General features: G+C 35.1%; 2 protein-coding genes across 4 annotated transcripts in view; one reads left to right on the forward strand and one right to left on the reverse strand.

The window, feature by feature from the left end:
- The window catches only part of LOC129803663 (nose resistant to fluoxetine protein 6), a 61,367-nt gene extending 51,814 nt beyond the window's left edge, over positions 1-9,553 (forward strand). For all 3 annotated transcript variants that reach the window (XM_055850385.1, XM_055850383.1, XM_055850384.1), the window contains exons 10-11: positions 2,735-2,911; positions 9,196-9,553. In XM_055850385.1, the coding sequence (XP_055706360.1) occupies positions 2,735-2,911; positions 9,196-9,500 (482 nt within the window). In that variant the 3' untranslated portion in view covers positions 9,501-9,553. The remainder of the gene's footprint in view (positions 1-2,734; positions 2,912-9,195) is intronic.
- A 2,202-nt stretch (positions 9,554-11,755) lies between these two features.
- LOC129803671 (CLIP domain-containing serine protease B10-like) lies at positions 11,756-25,012 on the reverse strand. Its single transcript, XM_055850392.1, has 6 exons — positions 24,556-25,012; positions 18,567-18,593; positions 18,443-18,489; positions 17,799-18,338; positions 11,980-12,245; positions 11,756-11,883 (listed from the first exon to the last, which is right to left on the reverse strand). Exons 1-5 carry the CDS (start codon positions 24,632-24,634, stop codon positions 12,030-12,032), a joined length of 909 nt encoding a protein of 302 aa, XP_055706367.1. The 5' UTR covers positions 24,635-25,012; the 3' UTR covers positions 11,756-11,883; positions 11,980-12,029.
- Between the last annotated feature and the right edge of the window lie 305 nt (positions 25,013-25,317).

Genomic DNA, 25,317 nt, shown 5'->3' on the forward strand with positions numbered 1-25,317 from the left:
AAAATTTTTTCTTTTCAAAAAATTCATCTATGAATCTGTAGGAAACTAATCCCAAAATATGAACATTCTATCTCAAGTATTTCTGATACATAGACTGAATGGGTTAAGATAGGCTATTTAAAGCCACAGTGGTAGGCAGGGGAGTCTCCTCTGGCTGCTGAAAGTATGCAATCCTAATGCCGACGAACAAAGCCAGAAGATGTTGCCACTTTAGGTCCTTAGGCTTTATGTAAAGCCGCTGAGTCTAGGCAATGGAGCCGAGTATCTGGCTGCTGAGAGAAAGGCACTTTAGATGCCGCTAAAGACAAAGCAAGACTCTTTGGCCGCTGATGTGGAAGACACTGGAGTGCCGCTGGACTTGGCCAAAGTGGTCCTAAGAAATCGCAGAAGAGACAAAGGCAATTAAATGCCAAAAAGAAACGATTGGTTCCCTGGTAATGCAAAATCTAAATTTATTTACAAAAATTATGGGTTTTTATACAAAATTGTGATCTACTACTGAGCATTGTTGTTTACAATAAATGAAAATTGCAAAGTCCCTATAGTTGAATATAGGGTAAGGGCTCATAATTTTGACCAGTCTGCATATAAACATCGATGTTCCAAGTTTGAAGTGCGATATTTTTAATACTAATTTACTTTTTTTGTTACTTTCTTATCAGAAGGGTTGTTTAGAAACTTGGCAAGCTATTTATCGTCTTATTTTTACTAAAAGTAGTTTTAATACGTTTAAAAGTGAATTGATATGTAGAGGTGAATTTGACTCTTATTTTGGACAACTTGTCTGTAAATATGGACAGTTAATCCGCCTCAAGAGAGGATGCCCATTGTTCTTCATTTCATCAACCAATCTTACCAAGTCCTCCTCCTGTTCATGTAAGGGAAACGTAGAATGTCACAAGAAGCCCGGATACTTTCCATATCATTCATTAAAGTGAGTTGACTTCGATACTCCAAGTACGCGCGGATTCGCACATTCCATGGCCTTTCCGGGAGCCTTTTAAAGGTTTGTCCAACCTAGTCATCTCAAAAGCTAAAACTTCACGAAATTTCGTGAGAAAAACACCTGTCCAAAATAAGGAGTATCACCTCACTGGTAAATGTCTTAAAAAAATTACCATTTTTCACACGAAAAATCTAATTCACAAGGCAAATCTCACTTCAGGTCAAATGTACAAATCACCACTAACGTCAATCAATACGATATTCAATGAATATTCCATAATATCGCTCAAAAAAAACCGAAGAAACATTGTTTTACTTCACCAAAGCTAAATAAGACTAAAGTAAACACGAAGTTCTGTCATATTTCTCGTAAGCAATTGCTCACAATCAATTTTCAACAAGGCAAATTCAACCCAAATCATATTCAAAATTTAATGTATTTAGTGTTAAAATCTTCCAAAAAAAACAAATATATTGACAGAATTCATGATTCATCAAATATTGGAATAAAAATCCATCATTTTAGTCAATTTATATTTAGTGTCCAATTTTATCCTCAAAGTGTTCAAAAAAAGAAACTGGGCAAAATTATGAGCCTTTACCCTATGCCTGATATGCAGAATTGCATATTTCTTGTTTGTCTTCCTCACCCAATGACACATGTTAAGTAGGTCGGTCAATCACTGGGTGAATTCTCATATAAAAATGAATTTCTTAAATATATCCTGAAATATATTGATTTGAAGGATGAATCCTTTAGAAAGTGATAATTGACTTTAGCACGATTCTATTGATGGTAATAATTTCTATCTGAAATTCTGATTAAAAGTGCATTTAATCTTGAATTGAAAATGCTATGAGACATGATAAAGGATGGTTTTTTCCTTACACTAAAAGGATTGGACTAACGATATCAAGTATAGTTAAAATTTGATAGTGTAGAAAAATTATCTTACATATATGAATGATAAACTACGGATATTTATGATAAAAAAACTATCCCTAAAAATATGCAATTTAGTATTTAATGAGAAATTCTATATCCGACTGTTATGCCCAAGGATTGGCATGATTATTAAGTAAATTAATGATCCTTAAAGGATGAAACTATCAGCATATTTGGAATATACTGCTTGATGAGACGAATAATTTCTAATTTGGATCAATTATAGTGCAAAAAATCTAAGCCTAAACTTTATCATTTTTGCTCGTGGGGTTTTACATACAATTTCTCATATCTTGAAGAAAAGGCATGTTCCAATCCGGAACAGGCATTTTAAAAATTATTTTATAAAATATCTCCCAATAGTAGGCAAATCATATCAAATTTTTCAGTCCGTTTCCTCTCAAGCCGGAACTCCCTGTATCTAGTTCACAATTGTGACGCTCAGAGCAGAAGTGAACTGTTTTAATAGGGAAATGCATACAAAGGAGACCACTTCTGCTCTGAGCATCTCAATTGCCAAATTCCCTTTATTCCCATTTGACCCAACTCCTTCCCAAAATTTATTTAAAGAATTCTAGAAGAGTAAAGGAGCATAAGTGCGTTGAATCTTGAATCAAAGGCCTCTGGGAATAGTTCTGAATATACAAAAACTGCCCCATACACAATCTGCCCCCAGCTTCCCCTATTTAGCTATTCCCGCAGAAATTTTTCACACATTTTCCGAGATGATGTGCAAGAAATCTGTCCCTAACGGTGATGTTCTAGCCCATGGAGGGCTTCTTTGACCAAAGTGTCTCACCGCAAATGTGCGTTTTTTTTTTCTCTCATTTACATCTTTTCCAGGGATGATTACTGGCTACATTGTGTTCAGATTGCCAACTCCGCCCAGAATCTCTTGGTTCACCAACATCACTCTGTGGCTTCTCTCTGTGGGAATTCTCCTAGCCCTCGTCTTTGGAACATGGAATGGCGTTTTGAATATTCCACTGACCGCAATGTACGTGAGCCTCGGTCATACAGGTAAGTGTCGATCAAGTGGTACATCTGTGATTCCCAATTTCGTCCAAAGGGTCACGATCTTCGGGGGATTTTGGGTCAAAAGCAAACAACAAAAAAATCTAGCCGCGTAATCGTATTTATTGGGTGCTTTCAGTTGATTGCCAATCGCGATCATTACCAAGTTCGTGGGGATCAGGTGAAGAATGTTTACAGAATACAAGTTGTTTGTTCTTAAATATCATGCTATAAGCATTTTTGCAAATCATTGTGTGTGGAAATGAGTTCAAAAGATATAATTGCAGAGTTTGGAACTAGATCAGAGATTTTAAGGAATGCTCTGCAAGAATTCTTAATAGAATATTCATATTATTTTATGGAATTTTCTCTGATTCATTGTCTTAATGGACTTGATGCTCTGTTTACATGAAATGACGAAATTCCGACATTTAAAAACATTACAAAAAAATCTTAGCATTTTACTAAATATCGTTATTATTGACAACATTTTCCTCCGCGTGAGGGCACTGTTTCCTCCCGCAAGTGGCGCTGGCAACTGTTCTTAATTTTTTAATTCTCAAATTAGTTTAAAAAAAAAATCTAATTAAATTGACAAAGAACTCACGAAACCTGAAACCTGATCTGAAAAAATCATAAACAAAAAAAATATCAAGTACAATTTTAAAATATCTGTCTTGCATTCTTCCCTATCATAATTGACCTATTTCTTCGGACTATTTTGAGAAAAAAAAATAGCAATATCCTAAGTTCGACTGAATATTTTGAAATTTCGCGTGTTGAACATGAATGAGATAAGATCTGTTTTATGATCTTGTAGACTAATAGCAAAAAGTCTGCCAACAAATTTATCTCCACTTCATTAATCAAATGTTACATGGATAAAAAAAGGCGCTCGTGAGACACCAAATAATTTGACAGACTCAAGATCATGATCACATTAAATATCTCACGTCTAATATTTCAACACTGAGAGAAAATTTTACGATTGAGAAATGCATTTTTCGCATCTATAAAATGTACAAAAATATTTTCCCAAAAAGGACTCTTCAAACATGTGATCCAGAAATGTGTAATATTAATTTTGTGTAATGCTGAATTGTGCATTTTGGAATAAATAGCGTAACCGTGCACAGCGAGTATCGGTTCACCTATCCTTGTGAGGTTAGGAAACTCACGGGAGCCTGGAAAGGTCCTAGAAACCCGAGAAATTCTGGATAAATGTTCATGTGACCTGGAAATCTTAAAAATACACGTGAACTCAATGCAATATTAAGAACCCTTGGTAACCTGGAGACGCCAGGAATCTTCAAAGATTCTCACTCAGGGAGCTCAAAAAATCATTGGGAGCTCGGAATAATTCTTGGTAACTCTTGAGGCAGATCCTTGAAAATATTTAGCCAGTAAAATTTAGCAGTAAGGACTTATCCCAAACTAAGGGCTTAAGTTCATCGATTTTAGAGGTCTTTTGCATAAATTTCCTTTATCTTCTACTAATCCTTTACTACCAAATATTACAGGCTAAATATTTTCGAGGATCAGTCTAAGTCTATTTGAGCCATAACTCTTCTTGGCTAACACTTATTAAGTGGTTAATATTAAGTACTTATTACGCCTTTATTGGTCCCGAGCCTGCTGTACGGGTCTATAAAAACAGCAGGATCTATGAAAACTCTCACTATCTGTGCGACTGCCCCAGCTTACTCGTATATGCGGATAAATAAACGGCTAGGTAGGACTCATGTAAGACCTACCAGGATTACCTGCGATTCTGAATAAATAAGTAGTCGAATAGAACCATTTTGATTCTCAAGACAGCAGCTTTAAGCAACCAATCTCCGTATTTTACTGGTCATACTCCATAGAGGGAGCAGTAAAGGAAAATGCGCTACCTTCGGACTTCGGACGTCTCAAGCTTCGGACAACCCATTTTCTTTTCTATGTTCTTAATGGATTTTACCCCTAGCTCTTTTTTCGAAATTTGAAGCATTGAACCCATTATAATATTAAATTTTAATTGCTAGTACTCGTACATAATAATTTATTTATTCAACTATACATTAATGCCACCCATACCGAGCGTCCAGAGTTGAATAAATAAATTATTATGTACTGGTAGCTATTAAAATTTAGTATTATATTAGGTCAAATTCATTTAAAGCACATTAAAAAATGAAATGTTTGAAGCTTGAGTCGTTCGAAAGCAGTGCGTTATATGTAATCCCTCGTTTTTTAATGAAAATTTTAAGATTCGTTTTTTGATTTATTATTTACGAAAGAAAACGATATCTCTAATCAAATTCAGATTAGATAAGTATTATCCGGATTTTTCACCATTAATTAGGATAATTCAGTTTTGGTTTTCGGACCTTCAGTGTGGCAGCATAAACAAAAATGGCACTGAATTATCTGTCAATATTTCAGAAAACGTCGAAAAATCAATGATATTTGTATTGGATGATAATAGTATGCGAGTTATTTAAGGTCACAATAGGATGACCGTTTGATCAACGTCTTTTACGTATGAAGGTGATCTTCGCGTGATAGCTGCCATGTTTGTACACTTTCGACCAGAACCCAAAATCCAAAAATGGTGTAAAATTGCGAGATATTGTATCTGAACTGGTCCTTTTAGACGCCATATTCGCAAGACCAGAAGGGCGCTCAATGGGTCAAGTGGTAGAGCACTTACTCTATGATGCAAGTGCCGCAGGTTCGAATTTCAGGAATGCAGGTTCGAACAAAGCCATATACCTCTAGAGGCAATACGATCTCTGGAGTCTTCTCCGAGATCACCTTCACCTGAAAAGATTGAACTAAGTGGTTTAATAGACAATCTCGACAACATACAGTAGACTCTCTCTCAATTGGGCATTTGGGACGAAATGTCATCCGGTTTATCGATAGATTTGGGCGTAAAAGTTATTGTAAATTCCACAAAAAGCGCTCAATTATTAAAGATCACGATAAAATAGGAAAAACTACAGCGAATTTGAGCAAATTTGCTTCATAATTAAACGTGAAAATTGTCAACAAAATTTTTTGCGCCCGATTGAAAAAGAGCCGATTGAGTGAGAGTCTACTGTATATCTTAAATCTCAGCAATACATCACTTAAGAACGCTAGTTGGCCTGCTTATGGGACACTGTGCTCTTGGCTCACACTTAAAATAAATAGACATCAGCACAGATAGGATTTGCCGATATTGTTTAGATGACGGATAGAACAATATTCCCACTCACATTCTGTGCTACTGACTAGCATTTGTGATACACTGGGGGATATTTCTGGGAGACACTGTTTACCTTGCCTCTGTTATGAAATGGTCCTAACGTGGAGCTTCATAGTCCTTTGTTAAGGACACCAAAAAAAAAGCTGTAATAAATAAAAGAGGATTGGTACTGGTCGCGAGACAAACGTGTTGTATGATAAGGTATGAGTATGAATGATATTTGAATGTTCCCAGGCTGGATCCTGTGGAATCTCTATGAACCTGTGAGTATGAAAATGGTGTAAATATTGCAATACGATTGCTACTAAACTCTAGATGGCTGGTGGACTCTTACGCACCTGTGAGAATAAACGAATAAAGCAGAGGTGTGCAAAAACCGTTGAAACCGGATAAATGTCAAAATAAGTTTGTTCTAGTAGCGTTTTGACCATTGACGTACACGTTTCATTTGACGTTAATTCGGTTTCAACGGTTTCTTGCACACCTCTGCTCTAAATAGTCCGAAAAATTAGACAACTTGGTGAGTTACTGCAAAACTTGGAAGATGAAAATTAATCCCTCCAAAACTCAAGCCGTCTACTTTACCAGACGGCGTAGCCCTAAATATCTTCCTAATTCTTCTTTAAGGATCATGAATGAGAATATTGAGTGGTCCAAATATATTAAATATCTAGGCCTCACTCTCGACAGGGCTTTAACTTGGAAAAGTCACTGTGAAGCTACCGCCTCGAAGGCTCTTACACTTATCCGTACCCTCTATCCTCTTATCAACCGTAAATCCTATCTCCATACTAAAAATAAACTTTTCCTTTTCAACATGGTTTTCCGAGGCATTATTTTGTACTCCAGCGTGGTCTGGGGGAATTGCGCGGAAACCCACACCAACAAAATTCAAGTAGTTGAGAACAAAGTTCTTAGATTAATTCTCAATCTGCCATTCAACTATCCTAATCATTGGATGTACAGTGCTGCCAAAGTCTCTCCCTTGCGCAAGGAAATTTGTAAGCTCAAAGATAAATTTTTAACTGATTTGCCTAATAATCCAAGCAAATTAATACAAGACTTATCATTATAGAAGGAAGTCGCTTTTGGGTCAGTCGAGTGCCGTCTGTATTCGGAAGCTGAGGCGTTGGTCGCGGGGCGCTGTGTAGGTGTTTGCTGCCAGTTGTGGAGGGTACGCTGAGAGTAATCCACAGACTACCCCTATTCGGGGGGTTTCCGCCCTCTTTTCCCCTCACTTTGTGAAGGTATAGTCTCTGGTGGCCCCTGTCAGTGTGGCGAGGTACTGTCGGGCCTACACTGCCTCTTAGTGGTCCGGCGTCTCGGGTGGATGAATCAGATCGACTCTGGTCTGACCTGCATTTCTTCCTCCTCACTATTATGTTATTGGTGCTGGGATGACAGGGCGCGATTGGTTCCGACGGGTCGACTGGGCCTTGACCGCTTCCGGGGTCTTTCCCTCACTACTACTCTAATATTTTTTATTTTATATATTTTTTAAATACTTAATTACCGATGTATACAATTCTAAATATTATTTTCTTTTTTTTTCTTGAAGTTTTTTGCTGTAAAGCTTTTTTCTTCTTCTATTTTTTATTCTCTTTAGCTATGCTTCAATTTTCTTTAAACTAGTTAATTTCTAGCATCCTACGTCTATCTTTATCTATTTACGATATTGCTATTTTCTGTTTCAATAGCTGTAAGGAATTATATATTCTATCTCTAACTAACTCTTCTGTAAGACATGCATCAAACCGAATTTTTGAAATAAATATATATATATAATTCGGTTGCAACGTTTTTTGCACACCTCTGGAATAAAGGACTATATATCCGGTGAAAAAGAAAATTTCTCTTTGACCGATAAAAAAAATCTTCATTCGTCCTTCGATGCCTTAATCCCCTAAGAACGTTGCGCGATGATTATTTAATTGAAAGGACTGTTGATTCCTTTAACAAATTCGGATTTTTTTCGCGACCGTAATGAAATGAAAGAGGAAGTTGGTGTTGCCCGATGGCATCTATTTTTCGTTTTATTCACCAGAGACGTTTCGCGCGCCGTAACAGGTACAATAGACTCATCAGTCGCAGTGCCTGGGTCTACTTTGGGTCCAGCTTAGTACTTTAATAAATAATAATTTAGATACGGATAGGGTAAATGTGCCAAATTCCGGCCAACTTACAATTTCGGCCACATTTTTTGTTCCTCGAATTTCCATATTTTTTTTTTTGTTTTTGCATACTCTAGAGATTATACAATGAAAAAATAACAAAAAATGTCGTTTCAACGAACAAGATCATCTGAAAAAGACATTGGAAAAATTCCGGAAGGGCAAGGAACTATGAGAATGAAGGTAGCCGGAAGAGGCCACCAAAGCTATGTCTACATTTTTATTCATTTAAAATGTATTAAAAAAGAATATAGAAAAAAATGAAAACGATAGACTGTCTACAAGATTCCAAGCACCACTCATTATAAAAAAAATAACAAAAAAATCAATTTGTATTAAAAATATTACATTTTAAACTTGAGACTTTGGCGCTTGAGAATTTGGCACACTTACCCTACCTTTTGAAAGGAACAAAAATCAGCATATATTTCTCTCAGTGTATTCGAATTTCATCAACTATGAGTTGAGTGATCGCCTCAATGCTGCTCTCATGATCGTGCAAATTCTCGCGACCATCACCTCACGGGAGAAAGATCTAGAACGCGATTGAGATCACTTTTTTTTCACCATAATTTTGCACGTATAAATTATTTTCTCGCAACCTTCAAGATTGATAATTTGTGCTGTCTCTCTAATTCACTGCAATCACGATAAATAATTAATTGGCGATGATATAATCCTCCCAGGTCTGAGAGAGCCAATGAGATCAAGTTCTTCAGCCAATTGCACTCTAAATTGCCATGGATTAGCATTTTGAGAACAGATCACGCGGTTAGTCCGAGTTTGAGAAGCTCTGGGAAAAAAAGGGAGGAGGGTGTGCGTGGATTTTCCATCTGACTGATCTTCTGACTGATGATTTTCTTGTTTTTTTTTTTTTTTTATTGCAGCTTGGGGACTTAGTCTGATGTGGATGACTCTGTCCTGCTTCTGGGGTCAAGCTGGATTTATCAGTAATTTTCTCAGCTGTCGCGTCTTCTTGCCACTGAGTCGTCTGACCTACTGCACGTATTTGGTCCACCCCATGATTATGATGATCACATCCTTCCAGATGGAGTCACCCATTCATATGCAGCACAGTTTTGTGCTCACGGCATTCTTCGGCAATGCTGTGATCTCCTTTGGTGTCGCCTTCGTGTTGTCGCTGATGTTTGAAGCTCCCGTGATAAGAGTACTCAAGATCATCTTCAGGTGAGAAGCACCCTTCCTTCTTTCTCAATCGGAATTAAATGTTGTTTCATTTAAAAAGAGATTTTTCTTCTATATAAGAATTTTCTACCTTGTTCTCTCCCTTCTTTTTGTCTTTTTACAATCACTTTTCTGCGTCCAAGACCCCTTGGTAACATTCCTGCCGTTCTCAAGTGTTAATGCAAAGTTGGGAAAAATTATCATGACATTCCACAATGTATTGAATTCTCTGCATTTTCTCCATGCGCGTTTCAAATTTCCACCAAGAGAAGATTGCGCCAGGGAATCTCTCGCCACGAGACAACAAAACAGTTCAATGGGAATTTTATTGAAGCACTTGAATGAATGATTGGGCTTTTGGGCAGCATTACAAAAAAAAAACAGCCAAATACCTGACACAATAATTGATAATCTCATGGGATGTTGTCAGTCAAAAAGGTGCCTAATGATTTTGCCTGGCCACTTGAGAATTTTGAAGTTCAGATGATTTATTGATTGCCCCAGAGACTCGGTCAGTCGGACAAAAATTATTGTGAATTTCTTCATGAACACCTTCCCAAAATCTCCGTTCATCTGACCATTTTTTTTCTTTGCTCATCACTGCCGGAGATCAAGCCACACGCGTCTTTCTTCCTCATCTGGCAGATTGATCTTGCGGTACGCAGCAAAAAAGAGATGACAAAGCGTCCCAGCTTTGCGAAATGCTCGAACTCACGAGAAAGTCCTCTTCGTTAGCATATTTTTTGTACGCACATAGGGTTACTGAAGATTTAATCGTGTTTATAGACAATGAGAAAGCCATTAAGAAATTATTTAACCCATTCCTTACCATGGTATTATACATCATACGCAAACTGAGTGATTTTAGATGATTTATTCTTGGGTAATTGTTATCTGAATTGCTGTAGGGAATGAATTTTTAGCTACTTTAGTCCTTCAATTAATTGGAAATACATTTTGTTGTTCTTTTCTCGCTTTGTGGAGAGTCATGCAAAATTTTTGCACAAAATGGCGGATGAAAAATTTGGCATCCCGTCGAATTTGTTGAAATTTGGCCTTCAGTCTCTTTCCTAATTTGAATTCCGGTTGCCAATTTGTGTTCTTGGATAGTTACTCTATCTAAATCAATGGATTTTGCAAAGAATTAATGTAAAGAATTTAAATTCAGTGACCGTTAAGACGTGTCTTTGACAGTGGCTCCCCGCGCCCCCATAATAGATAAAAATTCTTTCACTGAGAAAAAAAAGAGGGTGCGATTAACTTTTTTCCTCGTAACTTTAACACTTTTTAGGTGTAAAAATATATCAACATTTTTTAATGTTAATTTTACTCTATTCTAGGTGTAAAATTAACATGAAAAAGGGTAACTTTAACCCATTATACACCTAAAAAGGGTAAAATTTACACCGATTTCGGATCAATAATGCAGGGTAAAATTAACATTTCCGGAATGTTATTTTAACTTTTTCGGATTTCTCTCAATGTTCTTTTAAAAAAAGTGCGAAAAACAATTTTATCATTAATTTTTAAAACAGAGCTCTTACCGTTACTTTCCCAATCAATCACCAATTGTGACCGATGCAGTCGAGTTCAGAATTTCAATATCTTTCCAAAAAATCCAAATTTAACCAACTCGGTTGAAAAACGGATCCTCCAAAGTGATTGAACTTTGACCTTCAATAATTCAAAATGGCGAATTTTCCGGTCATAGGTATGTTTGGACGAAATGTTCGCCAGGACTAGCTCTAAGACATATCCAAAAATCATTGAAAAAGCTTGGGCCATTTTTGTGCAAAATTGGAAAAACCTCATTTTTGACCTATTTTTGAGGGATAGGGAACGTATGAAAGGGGAGGAGGGAAAAATAAAGAGGTTGGGCACGAGATAATGTCATTTGAAGAAAGGTCACCAAAGACCGGAAGTCGATATTTCTTACCGTTTAAGCTCCAGAACAGTGCAAAGTTGAAAATAAAAGTCGATTATAATAACTGCTCTCTCTTTGAGTTCGAGCAGTAAAACAACCTCCTTCATGTTGATTTTACCTGAGTAATTTCTTCCAGCACTTAGTTAATAGTACTTATAGAAATATTTCACAATTTTTGTTCAAAATAGCTTCTCTTGATCATGGCAGCGAAGCTCAAGAGAACCAGTTCTTTTTTTTTCTTCAGCTCTTTCAATCTGGACATGTTGGAGCTCATTTGAGTAAGATTATTCTGCATATCTTTTAATTATCATGTTGCCAAGAAAAAAAAATACAAGTGGTTTATTCTTGGAAATATTTATATTTAAATATCTTTCTCTTCGCTAGAACAATTCTCAGGAAATATTTCGTAAATACCACTCTCTCCGAGACTTGCAAATGAGACTTACTTTTCTCCATTAATTTCACGCTACAAGTACAAGTAAAAATAGTAATTAAATTATATATATTGCTCTCTGTTTCAGCTACAGAATTATTTATATATGAAAGAAATTCTCACGCTTACAATTAACTAATTTTTGTAACTGTAGCAAAATATAGAGATTCTCTGTTCAATCAAACCATGTTGCTCCGGATCCAATCTCCGTAGTCTGCGACCCTCGTGTAGACACTTGGGGCTGTAACTCCGTGATCGTAGGCACAGATTTGGGGTCCGAAAGATACGACGCCAATCACAAACCAAAGATTCATGCTAGATATCATAAGGGGTCCTCCGGAATCACCTCGACAAGCATTAACACCCTTAACTCCACCAGCGCAAATTTGATTGTCCTGAAAAACAAAACGATTGAGAAATAATTACCTCTGCTTAAATCGTCAGGACATTACTTTGTAAATTTAATATCACTTTGAGTACATAATTGATTTTCTTGATTCCTGGTCAGGAGAAATCGAAGAAGAATCAGCCAACAAATGAAGTTTTTCTTTGCGAATAATTGGTGAAAAAGGGATGGCAAAGCGTCCCTCAAAAGTACTTTCGTATCATTTACCATTTATCGGTTCTAAATCGATTTAAGCCGATTCATAATTCACTCATAAGATCCCACAAATTAGTTTCAGGAGTAATAAAATTTATTTTCGGACAAGAATTAGGGTAAATTAAGCTAATTCAAAACCTGCTGCAAATGGAAATTTTTCCCTACTCCAAAGGGAAACGCAAGGGGAAAACAACTCGCGAGTCTAGAACATCTACCAACGTGAATATTGCGAATATCGGCATTTTTTCGCGAATAATGCGAATATTTCATAAACATCGTGAATATCGCGAATAATTCCTGAATATTGCGAATATCACGAATAATTTCTGAATATTGCGAGTATTGTGAATATTCCTGAATATTGCGAATATCGCGAATATTCCTGAATATTGCGAATATCGCAAATATTTTCTGAATATTGCGAATATCGCGAATATTTAGTGAAATATTCGAATATTTTCTTCTTCTCATATAAAAATGTGAATATTTTGTGAATATTGATTCTACGACATGAAATTTTGGTCAGTTGTTTGCCCCTTGGGGAAACGTCATTGTTTTCATGGTTTTCATGATAAATACAGTACTAAATTGCTATACCTATATATTTTCTATACCACGGCTTCATTACTTGGTTAATTTTGCTCCAAATAAAGCGAAAATCCATTCATATTCACAAATTTTAATTTGTTAATTTCTCAGAAAAATTAACTCTCTAACGGTTAAGAGTCACTGCAGGGTAGCATTACAAAAATCGCATTTTCAGCAACAATAAAGGTTTTATTTATTCAGAATTGCTATAGTATCCTCGGTAATACTCTTGCTAACATCCATTCAAGGTTTGAACTCATTTTGACTCTTTGTTTAATTGCTATCCAAAGTTTTGTGTGACAGGGGTCAGAGAAAAAGTAGGATTTTTTTGTGGAAAAAATCTCATTTCCAAAATAAAGAAAAATACCGGTTTAAAGTAATCTGACTAAAATAAATTTATTTTGTACTGAAAGATATATGGTTCTACTTTGTATAGTTTATTTAAAACATTTGAAAAAAGTAAAAATGTGAATTTTAGAAGCAAAGAGTTTCAAATTTTTTTTTATATTTTTGCATTTTTCGCCTAAACAAAAGAGAAAATGAAGAACGGTTGGTATTTTTGAGTTTATTGAAAGGTAATTAGTATAGAAAAAATTATCACACTACATTTTTTTGCATATTTAAAAATTAGGCGTTAGAGGGTTAAAAGTGTACCTTTTCATCATCGAATTTTTCATCGATCGACCATGTTTTCCAATGAAAAACACAATTGACTGTTGTTTAGTCGTTTTGTTTAATATTTTTGTCATATTTATGGATAATTTTGGTTAAATTAAATGCTAATCTTTATTGTTAACGGTACGTGAAGTTTTCAAATGAAATAATTACCTATATCTACAAATGCTTCAATAGGAAACCCCGGAAATATGATTTTTTTAGGAGAGATTTTCTTATTGCTTTAGATGGGAAAGGAGAAAAGACCAGGAATAAGAACATATTTTGCACTCAAGAGCAACTCAACAAGGTTTTAGAAGCCTTTCGTCGTGGTTTCACTTACACTGTTTGTCTCCAATTAGAGACATTCCCTTGTCTCCATTTGGATTAATATGTTTCCAATAGAAGCATTTTGCACTCGCGTATTTTTTTCTTGTATTTAAGAAGTTTTCAAATTATACCTAAAGAATTTTCACTAAACAGTAACATTCTAGAAGAGTCAAGGAGCAAATTTTATGTAATTCTCTTCAGAAAAAATATGAACTTAATGTGATGAATCTTCTGTCAAAATTAAAGCGTCTGGAAATGGTTTTGAATTAGGACATTTACCCTACTTATCGGTCCAAAACCGGTTCATTACACGCTCACAACCGATTTGAACCGATTTATAAATCACTCAAAACATTGCTAAAAATATCTTAAGAGTACAGTAGACTCTCACTCAATCGGCTCCTTTTCAATCGGGCGAGGAATTTTGTTGACAATTTTCACTTTGATTTTTAAGCAGATTTGCTCAAATTCGCTATAGTTCTTTTTGTTTTATCGTGATTCTTTATAATTGAATGTTTTTTGTGGAATTTACAATAACTTTGACGCCTAAATCTCTCTATAATTTGGATGACATTTTGCCCCATATGCCCGACTGAGGGAGAAGTCTACTGTAATAAAATTAAATTTTCAGATAAAAATTAGTTATCGGTTATCAATTCAGGCTTATCAAGAATTCCAAAACCTTTCCAACGCGTCCAAACATGATACAATGCGGTTTAGATATACGCTCTCTAGAACCTTTTAACCTCTGACCTTGAAAAATCGTTATTTATTTCTTTATTTATAAATTAATTTCATTAAATAAATTAATATTTACAGTATTTTTTCCTTACGTAGTTAGTAAATTTGTTTGAAAATATTTAGGTTATGTTTAACCTAACCTTAAAAACGCAAGACGTATTTTATGTGACAATGCTTAATATTATTTAAAATAACTTTGAATTACTACCCGTTAAATCGTTACTCTATCCACCGAATTTACTCTGAGGATTTTTTTTTAATTGTAACGATATATTCAGAGAAAACCGCAAATTTTCGGTGTAGATATTTTCTGCGGAAATCTAAAAGATATATCATGAAATTATTTGAAGGGTAATTTAGGTAGGAGTAAGGATCCACAGGATAATAAGAAATTGTTTAAAACTTTAAACTTGATTATGCAAAAAACTGAATAATAAAATGGCCTTCAAGTTCAATTTTGACACCGATATTGGCTTAAAAAATTAAACTGGGTCTAAAAATGGTCGAAATTATGTTTGCGATAAATTAATAGAGCTTAGAAAGCTTGAAATCTTAAGAAAAGTTTTATAAAAACTACACCTAATTTTTTTCTTATTAATAAATTTCACTGGATATCTTACTAAGCAACGCCTTAACATTATTAACTAATTTGAGCTTTTCAATTTTTTACCATATTTTTAGCAAATATATTAGATAAACAACATCGTGATCGCAAAATAAATCATCTAAAGGACTTGGTTTCGGGATCAAGTGCTCATCTAGCAAGGATTTCGCTGCATCTCATTAAAGTATTTCATCCATTTCATCCGATCTGAAATCATCGCAGTTATATCACCGCATGATATCATTATATCATCGTAAGATATTCCTGTTGATCGCATAGGCCCCCCTAGAGGGTGCTTCGCCTTAGGTAGGAGTTGTCAAACACTTCATATAAATTTGATAACGGCTGGAATTTAACCGCGGAACCTTGTCTTGCGAATACTTATTTTAAAGAGATTTCTTTCAAAATATTGCAATGACCAAATGGCCTCTACACACTAGAGAAATTTATATCCATATTCAAGAGTTTTTCCTACCCAAACGTAAGGAATTTGCTTCAATATTGACATAATTTCCTCTAGTGTGTAGAGGCCATAAAAGTGAGATTATTTTTATATCAAATTTTCAGATTTTCAATGAAAATATATAAAATTTCAATGATTTTCAGATTTTGTTTTATAAATTCCAAGATACTTTACAGCAGTTTGAAAATTAAAATTTTTTTAAGCAATATTTAAAGCTTGATATTAATATTTCACTGATTTTCTTAATGAATCTTTACCGATTTTGCTTGTAATATAATTGAAAAAGTACATTTTTTTGGTAATTTTTAGCGCTGATTAAAAATATTGTATTTTTAGTCGTTTTTTGATTTTTTTTTCTCTAACCAAAATTAAATAATATTCTTAATGGCTCCGGCACACCTTTTAGATCAGGAAAATTTCATAAAGTCGAAATTCGCATCCCTTTCTTTCTCAAAACTATTGTATATGTTTATCTCACTCTTTTGCACTCTTCTTCTTATTTTAAACATCACAACAAATTCAATTTAGCTCAAACGAATTTTGAAGTGCGAGGGAAGAAGATAGACATATGCAAAACTTTTAAGAGAGAAAGGGAAGTAAATTTTGATTTCATGAAATTTTACTGATCTAAAAGGTGTGCCGGAGCCATAAGTCTCCGGCACACGTTTTAGATTGGTAGAATTTCATGAAATTAAAATTCACATTCCTTTCTTTTTCACATGTTTTGCATGTGTCTAACTCATTCTTTCACACTCTAAATTCAATTGAATTAAATTCAATTCGTTGTGGTGCTTAAAAGAGGAAGAAGAGTTCGAAAGAGTGAGGTAGACATATGCAAACCGCGTGAGAAAGAAAGAGATTCGAATTTCAACTTCATGAAATTTTCCTGATCTAAAATGTATGCCGAAACACCTTTTAGATCAGTAAAATTTCATGAAATCAAAATTCGCGTCTCTTTATTTCTCAAAACATTTGCATAAGTGTGTCCCATTCTTGCGCACACAAAATTGGACTGATCTAAATTTAATTTTGTGCGATGTTCAAAAGAAGAAGAAGAGTGCAAAAGAGTAAGATAGAAATATGCAAAACGTGTGAGAAAGAGATTCGAATTTAAACTTCATGAAATTTTCCTAATCTAAAAGGTGTCCCGGAGCCATTAGGACTTCTTTTTGAAACCATTTACTAACCAAACCAATTTACAAGTATTTTTATTACCGTATGAACAAATCGTCGTTTAAATCAGCAACTGTCGAAACATCTTTATCACTTGTATCAGTAATACTTGTTACAAGTAACGGAAGATGGGGATACTTTAAGCTGTAGGGCAACATAGATATGCGATTTTTTTTACATAATTTTAAAGGAAACTTAGCTTTACGGCGTTATCACACTTGCACATTAAAATTTTAATGTGATTCACATTAATTGTCGCTTGTGAGCGTCCAAATATATATTATTTGTGTCTTTGAGTCACTTAATATTTGGGGTTTTTTCTATTTATTGATAAAGAAGTGGACTTGGCCTGCAAAAATAAGTTTAAATTTACCTGAAGCATAAATATTTTTCACATTAAAAAATTAAAGAGAAAATCGCATTAATTTTTCGCATTAATGCTATAAATCAATTTATATCAAATTTTGCGGGCCAAGTCTACCTTTTTATCAACAAAGAGATCAAATTTTGAATATAAAATGATTCAAACACACAAATTACACATTTGGACTCTCACCAGCGACAATTAATGTGAATCATATTAAAATTTTAATGTGCAAGTGTGATAACAGAGTTAAGATAATCTAGGGGACAGCACGCTACCTTCGGACGATTGAAGCTTCGAACAATTCATTTTTTTTCAACAAGTTTTTAATGAATTCGGTCCTAAAACATTATAATTTCATAGTTGGAAATACGTAACCATCGCCGTCTTAATAAATACGGACCCTTTTTTTATTTTCCCGTGTACTTACAATTTTAATGTTGGACTGCCGATAGAAGAGCTGGCACTTTCCTAGTTCAATAATCTTAAGCACTGCTTTCATTTTTGTGTCAGTGCTGGCACGTGGATCTACTCCATCTGTAGCACCCCATCCGGCAATAGTAGCATTGACTATGACCTGTTCCCCGCAGGGCAGACAAATGGGATGGATGAAGTCGGTAACTGGGGGTTCCTTCATCAACTTTATCAATCCAATATCATTCTGCTTCTTCTCGGGAGTCCATTTGGGATGATGGACCATGATGAAATCTGTGAAATCCATTGGGGGATCTGCACAGTCTATGTCATCGGGACTGGCAAATTGCTGGCAATCAAGAGCACTGCTCACATTGTGTTCCCCCAATCGCACAAATTTCAGAGAAGGCAGAAGACAATGGGCTGCTGTTAGAATTGTACGGGTTCCAATTAATGTTCCTCCACATCCCCATACATCCTCCCCATCTTCATTTCTGTAGCTCAACAGAGCCATCCAGGGAAATTCGTCGATTGATGTTAAATTTCCACCCACAATCTATCTCAATTCCCCCCGGAAGATCAAGTGAAAGTGTTTGTCAATGTCTCCAAGAAAAGCTCTAACGGAAATTTTAATTTCATTTTAAAAGTTTATTAACTTACTCTGTCGGTGAGTGCTTGTACCCCGCATCGATTCTTGCTGCTGGATGCTGAGTGGGAGAAAAAGAGTGGATTAACATCGATTTCTTCAATTAACTTCACCGTGCTTCACAAATAGCCTCAGTACCGCATTCTCGGGCGTCGTTTGTTGCACCTATTTGGCCAGAATGAAAAGCAAAATAGACAAGAATTCCTGTTAGATATACAAGAGTAACAAATTCAGAGAATCAGGAAGGGATTTGGATATCAGGGAACCCCTTCTGCATAATCAGAAAACTGTTTTAAAATTTATGCTGCACCGTTAGAGGCATTTTTAATACTTGAAATGAAAGAAAGAACTTGGTTATATGATGGTAGATCTGATAATATGGCCCGTATGCACGTAATTGAAGTTAACCGAAATCCACCCGAAAAAGGGTTTGTGTCTTGGCTAACTAGACGAATGGTCCGAAAAATGGTGGATGTCTTGGCTAATGCAGAGACCTTTCCGTTATTTTTTTATGTAAAAAAAATCCAATCGATAGGAAACTTTTTATTTTATTTGTTTAGAAATCACTTCATCTGTAATCAAAGCAACACCTGAAAAATTTCGGTCGTTGATCTCAGCGACTTACCCGAAAAAAAATAGAACTGAAAGAATACTCCAATAAATTCTTACAAAAAAAATTACATTAGATTTAATTCTTTTGATTGAAAACATAATTTCTCTATTTAATTCAAGTGCGTTTTCGTATTTATTTGTTGAAATTATTACTTTATCGCTGATCCCAACGACACCTGAAAAATTCTGTCACTGATCACAGCGACTGAACCGAAAAAAGGTTGCTGTCTTGGCTATTTGTCGCTGATCATAGCGATGCGCCCGAAAATATTTATTTCAACTGAAAAAAATTATTCTAATGCGATCTTCTATATCAAATTACAATTAAATTAATTCCTTTGATTAAAAATATTATTACCTAATTAATTTCTTTCCAATTCTAGTGCATATGCGTTCTTATTTCATAAATATTTACTTTTCCGTTAATCTTAGAGACACACGAAAAAGGTTGTCGTCTTGGCTATCGTCGCTAATCATAGCGACTCACCCGAAAAAATTAATTTCCAATGAAAAAAGTATTCCAATGTATCTTTCTACTTGGAATTATATTTGAATTAATTCTTTTGATTAAAAATATCACTTTTAAACTAATTTCTTTACAATTCAAGTGCGTTTGCGTCTTTTTAGTTTATGAAAAATCATTTTTCCGTTAAGGCGTCTACACATTGGGAGCAATTTTCGTCAAAAATTGCGTTTTTGACAGAAATTTGACGTTTCCCCCTACAACGCTGCAGGGAATTTCCTTCAAAAAAGCAATTTTTGTCAATAAATTCCTCCCAATGTGTAGAGGCCATTAATCTCAGCGACACCCGAAAAATTTCTGGGCGCTGATCTCAGCGACTCACCTGAAAAAAAGGTTGTTGTCTTGGCTATCGTCGCTAATCACAGCGACTCAACCGAAAAAAATCATTTCTATTGAAAAAAAAAATATTCCAATGCATTTTTCTACGCGGAATTATATTTGAATTATTTGTTTTGACTAAAAGTATCACTTTTCAATTAATTTCTTTACAATTCAAGTGCATTTGCGTCTTTTTAATTTATGAAAAGTAATTTTTCCGTTAATCTCAGCGACTCATCCGCAAAAAATAATTTCCAGTAAAAAAAGATATTCTAATACATTTTTCCATACAGAATTAAATTTATGCCACTGAGCGGCTCCGATTCTTCCAAAAAGCGTTCCTAGAGTTAGTTCCTAACTTATCCTTTCGAGAGGAGTATCCCACCAGATCCTCCGCAATCTTACCGTGCTATCACACTGGGATTTTTTTTCAATTTGTAAATTCAATTTAATTTTCAGATGAATTGTTCCTATGCGTTATTTTGCATTAAAAATCATAGATCATGCATTAAAAATCATAAATCATTTCGCTTATTTATTGATATAAACTAATACTCGGCCCACCAAAACATGTTTAAGCATGCTAAAATAGCATAAATGTGGTTGCTCAATTAAATTTAAATTCAGCAAATTAAAATGTTAAAATTTCTCAGTAATTTCAAATTTATTGCAGTTGAACAAGTAGCCTTTTGAACCAAATTGTTGTTATTAAATTTATTCACTCGTAATTTATTATTATTTGTGGCCAAAAAAATAAAATAAGTACAGTGATTAGCGATAAACTTGCACGCGAATGAAGCTTCAGTTTCGGGAGTAATTTGCTAAGTACCTCCAAAGCAATTCGAAGGAAATTGTTGTGTCAAGAAATCGCAGTTGGGATGACTTCATACAGATTTTCAACAAGACTGTATGAGAATCTCTTCATGAGCCCCCTTGCCTACAACCCTTTCTTCTGGCTTTGGGGATTCTTTTGCATAACAGATAAGTGACTTATATAAGACATTTTAAGTACTATTACACATTTTCCGGAGTCATTCACAATCAAAAATCTCTCTGCACTATTTAAAATTGAGCAAATTTATTGCAAAATGTGTCCTAACTATGAGAATTTTCAAGTAAATTCTAGAAATCTTATACAGTAAAGTCTCTCAAATCTGAATCTCTCAAATTCGAACGCCGTTTGATTTCAAAATGCCAATTGTGGGGCTATGTTGAAAAATTCGTATTCTGGATGAATGAAAATCATATTTATGTGCTTTTTCCTGGATCTTTACATACATTATGATCGTATAAAATGAAAGGGAAGTATGTACCACTAAAAGACTAGTGAGAAACTACGGGAATTTGATTCAAAGTACAATTTAATCTCATATAAATTTTGTTAGTTTTGAAAAAATCGTTCGAATTTGGGAGATGAGAAATGTCAAAAATACCCCCCGAGCGTTCGAATTTAGGAGATAATGCTCAATTAGCTCAATTGAATTTAAAATTAAATTGTGAGAATCCTAGTTTGATAGCAACGCTAGGTTAGTAGTGGGAGAGTTCATGTTAGATCTCGGTAGAGAGTGCTATTCCTGAACATTTATTTTAGTATATAACTGTTCTCATGTGCTCCTGTAGTATCGACATTTCTTTGTGTTGATTCCTAACACGACTCTTTGGTGATTTTACGATGAGAACTGAGAAAAGAGTCAACAAGACAGGAATCAACAGAAAGAACAGTCGATTATGTAGAAGCACTTGGGAACCATTTGTTGGCGCTTCAGCAACAAATCCATAGCTGTTCGTTTTCTGCCGCCTAGATCCGGTAATCTCATTTGAGATTAGCTACTCTCCTCATGCACTGGGTCCTGTTTTTTTGGACACCTGCATCCCAATACCCTTTGTCTCTCCTGTCACGACGGTTTGGTGGTTTCGGAACAAGAAGAGGACTAGGGAAAACAGTCGAGACAGGAACCAACACAAAGAAAAGTCGATAATGCAGAAGCACTTAAGAACAGTTATGTACTACAAAAAAATTCAGAAATTTTTCTCTTTCCATTTTTTATTGGGAAGTACCATCATTCTGTAAGTCCGATACCGGATTTAACAAGTCTTCAAGAAAGTTTTCTAGAAAATACAGTAGAGCCTCGCTATAGGCCATATTTGGTTCCAAATTTGACACTTGGGTCGCACTATAGTCCATGTCATTTTTCAAAATTATCAACGACTTTTAGTATTGAAATTGTTCGACGTCTTCCACTTTCTTTGCGATTGTGGTACTTGTCCTCGGTCTCTTCATTATGGATCACAATTATCACAACTACTCAATAAAGTTGGCCAAGAATATTAAAATACGGGCACTGTATTTTAATATTTCTCTAATCCGGATCGCCGTAATCCGGACGAGTTATCGACGGTTACATTTAAAATAATTTTGAGGTCATGTATGCATGTGTCTTCACCAATGAAAATGAATTATCGTGTAATGTTTTTGTTTCATAAATGAAGTGTAATAGCATAGAATTCACTAAATATGTCTTTTTTAATCTTCTTTAAAACATTTATTCTAATTCTCCAAAAAACTTGTATTATATTTTCGAGACGTTGAACAAATTCAAAAAATCCATCCGGATTACGAAGCGGACATCTGCCATATTGTCTCCCAATCATCCGGATTACAAAGCGGGCACTGTAATTATGACAACATTGCCTGTCGCGTACTAAAAACATAACCTAACTTAAAATCAGTGTTTTGAAATCAACGGTCGATAAATTGTGGACTATATAGGGGAAAGTCGTCTGCCTTTAAATGCAGCAGCTTTCAAATGTTGCGATTTTTTCGTTGTTCTCAAAAGCATAAATTATATTCTATTAACTATTAGGTAGCTATCCATCATCCTCACAAATCATCAAAAAATGGAGAGCCTAGCTCCTATTTCCTAGATGCTAGATCAAAAAAAATTAATATGAGCTCTAAACTGTAATTTTGATGTTTCACAAATCATGTGATTTTTCATAGTAAAAATCATTTTACAAATAAATCTTCCATTGTGACACATAGAAGGTTAATCAGGCTTAATATTTCTGTTAATACATGACACAATTTTTGTGGGTGGCAAAAATTTGCAAATATCACCCTGCAGCAGCCTTTAAATGCTAATGTCGTGTGCCTTTAAATCCTATTTTTCCATACATCAAAACATGTGAAATCGAACTCCTACTTTTCTCTGACGAACGTCATACAAATACTTATAACCTGCTATCTTGCTCCGGCCGAGATGTTTCAAGTTGACAATTGTCAACTTCAATGGCTTTTTCTTCCAAATTTTCAAGTGCAAAACAGTGCTTCAGAAAAATGTGAAGAAAAGTTATTGTGTAATGTCTTTTGACTGCAGTGATGATTTTAGTGAGTGCGTTAGGCTTCAACCTAATCATTTATAGCCCATATAATTTTATTGATTCAATATTTTCAGTGAAAAAAAACATTTAAAGGTAGCTGCCTCGCGTTTAAAGGCAGACTATGCCAGCTGCCTTCATACAAATCGACATCACTTTTTTAATTTCCTCAGAAGAAAAAACTGAGGACTTGCAAGTGCTAAATGAAGTAATCATATACGCCGAATGAACAAGAGAATTTTTTGGTGTAGTAGAAAATAAAATCCATTTTGTGGATTCTTCAGAAAAAAATCTTAAATTTGGAACTCCATTTTTCGTTTGAAGGCAGTCGACTTTCCCCTAGAGCGGTGGCCTATAGCGGGGTTCTACTGTACGTCTAAAAAAGAACTATTTTTTGAAAGTTGTAGTCGATATTCTGATTCATTCTTACCAAAAATAGTAAGTCTGATATAGTTTACCATTTCAATCGAAAAACATCTGCACAAATTATTGCCAAAATATTGGATATCACGTTTTGAAGCCTTCTAAACGTTCATAAAATGCTAAATTTTTCTTATCTTTTACAAAAATCTTAATGTCTTTCAATTGAGTGAAATATGTCTTCAAGTTTTCTATATTAGATCACTGTGCTACCTCATTAATTCAATACCTGTCTTCGAAAAAAAAATGTAAACACTTATGTTGATGAAGCACGAGTTCTTTGACCGTTTTGTTGAACGCACTGTCAATTAATTTGAATATCTAGTAGATGATGACCCCATCAGTAAGATCTAAGCGTGATAGAGTGCGAAATATTCTAAATAGAGAACTCGTGTGCTTAATTTGCTACGGAAGTGTCTCGAGGAATGTGATCTTGAGCTGGTCAGATATCGCCCTCGCAAACGTGTCGCCCTTGATCGTCGATCTTCTGGCCACTGTAGAAGTCTTTAGCTCTTATTCACTTCGTAATGCACATTAAACGGTTCTCAATGATAAATTCAGAAAATTTATTGATTGGACGATGGTTTATTTTCTTCCAAGGAAAGAGGTTTTTCGTGTGGGACTTTCACGTGATCGAGAGGTTATTTTCTTTTTGCAAATCAACTAAAATATTGGCTGAGATTGATACACCCTGTGGGTCAATTTTCTTAGTCAGAGGGAATCGCCTTCGAGAAAACAGGTTTTCGCGATGGTAAATACGTCTTTTTGCGCTTGGCGATCTCTGTGTTTCAAATCCCACTATTAGTGTTAATTGTGTGTCTAAATTGTGGATTTGTTGGGGTTCTTTTGGTTGAAATGGGAGGAACACTGGCTCACCGGGGAATGTGAATGCTGTGGATGCACTCAAGAAAAATAGAATAATAACTGATGCACTGAGTAATACAAGATTGCACATTGTTGAAGGCTGAGATTGCAGATATTAACACGAGGCACTCACTGAGAGATCTGTGGCTTGACCATCGCAAAACGGAACTGACACTTTTACAAGATCAGTGGGATTTTCTGACACAGAACCAAACCGAATCTCAAGTCGCGCGGGAAAAAAATCGCGGTCATATTTGCAAAAAGGTTTTACCCAGTGAAAGAGTCAGAACCACGCACAAACATCCCACCTGGCCATTTGTACCGCAGTCAAAGAATCCCGAAAACAGGAGGATGGGAGAAAACACCTTTTACCGTTTCTATTTGCGAGTGAGCACACATTAAATGGCGCTTAAAGATAAACCTCTCAAAAAAAGCCCACGATCTCTGGCGTCATCGCGTGTGATGAAAGACAATATTTTTATTTGTCGTTCAGGTTTATGCACAGTCTCTGCCAAGAAGAAGATTAATATATGTTAAAATATACAGCAATAAGTAAAAAAAATACCGCGAAATATTTCACGCATTTTTACACGTGAAAAATCGTTAAATAACTGCTACAATTTAAAATTTGCATCTGATAACCCTTAACGACGGATGCGCCATCATCTTTGCAAAACGACAAGACCTTCTCTTTCTTTTATGGTGCTATTCTAATGAAAAACGGAAATAGGATTTTTTTTCTCCTGAATCACTTTTTTTAGCACATGACAGTGA

This window comes from Phlebotomus papatasi, chromosome 2 (genome assembly GCF_024763615.1).
Source record: "Phlebotomus papatasi isolate M1 chromosome 2, Ppap_2.1, whole genome shotgun sequence".
NCBI classification, from domain to species: domain Eukaryota; kingdom Metazoa; phylum Arthropoda; class Insecta; order Diptera; family Psychodidae; genus Phlebotomus; species Phlebotomus papatasi.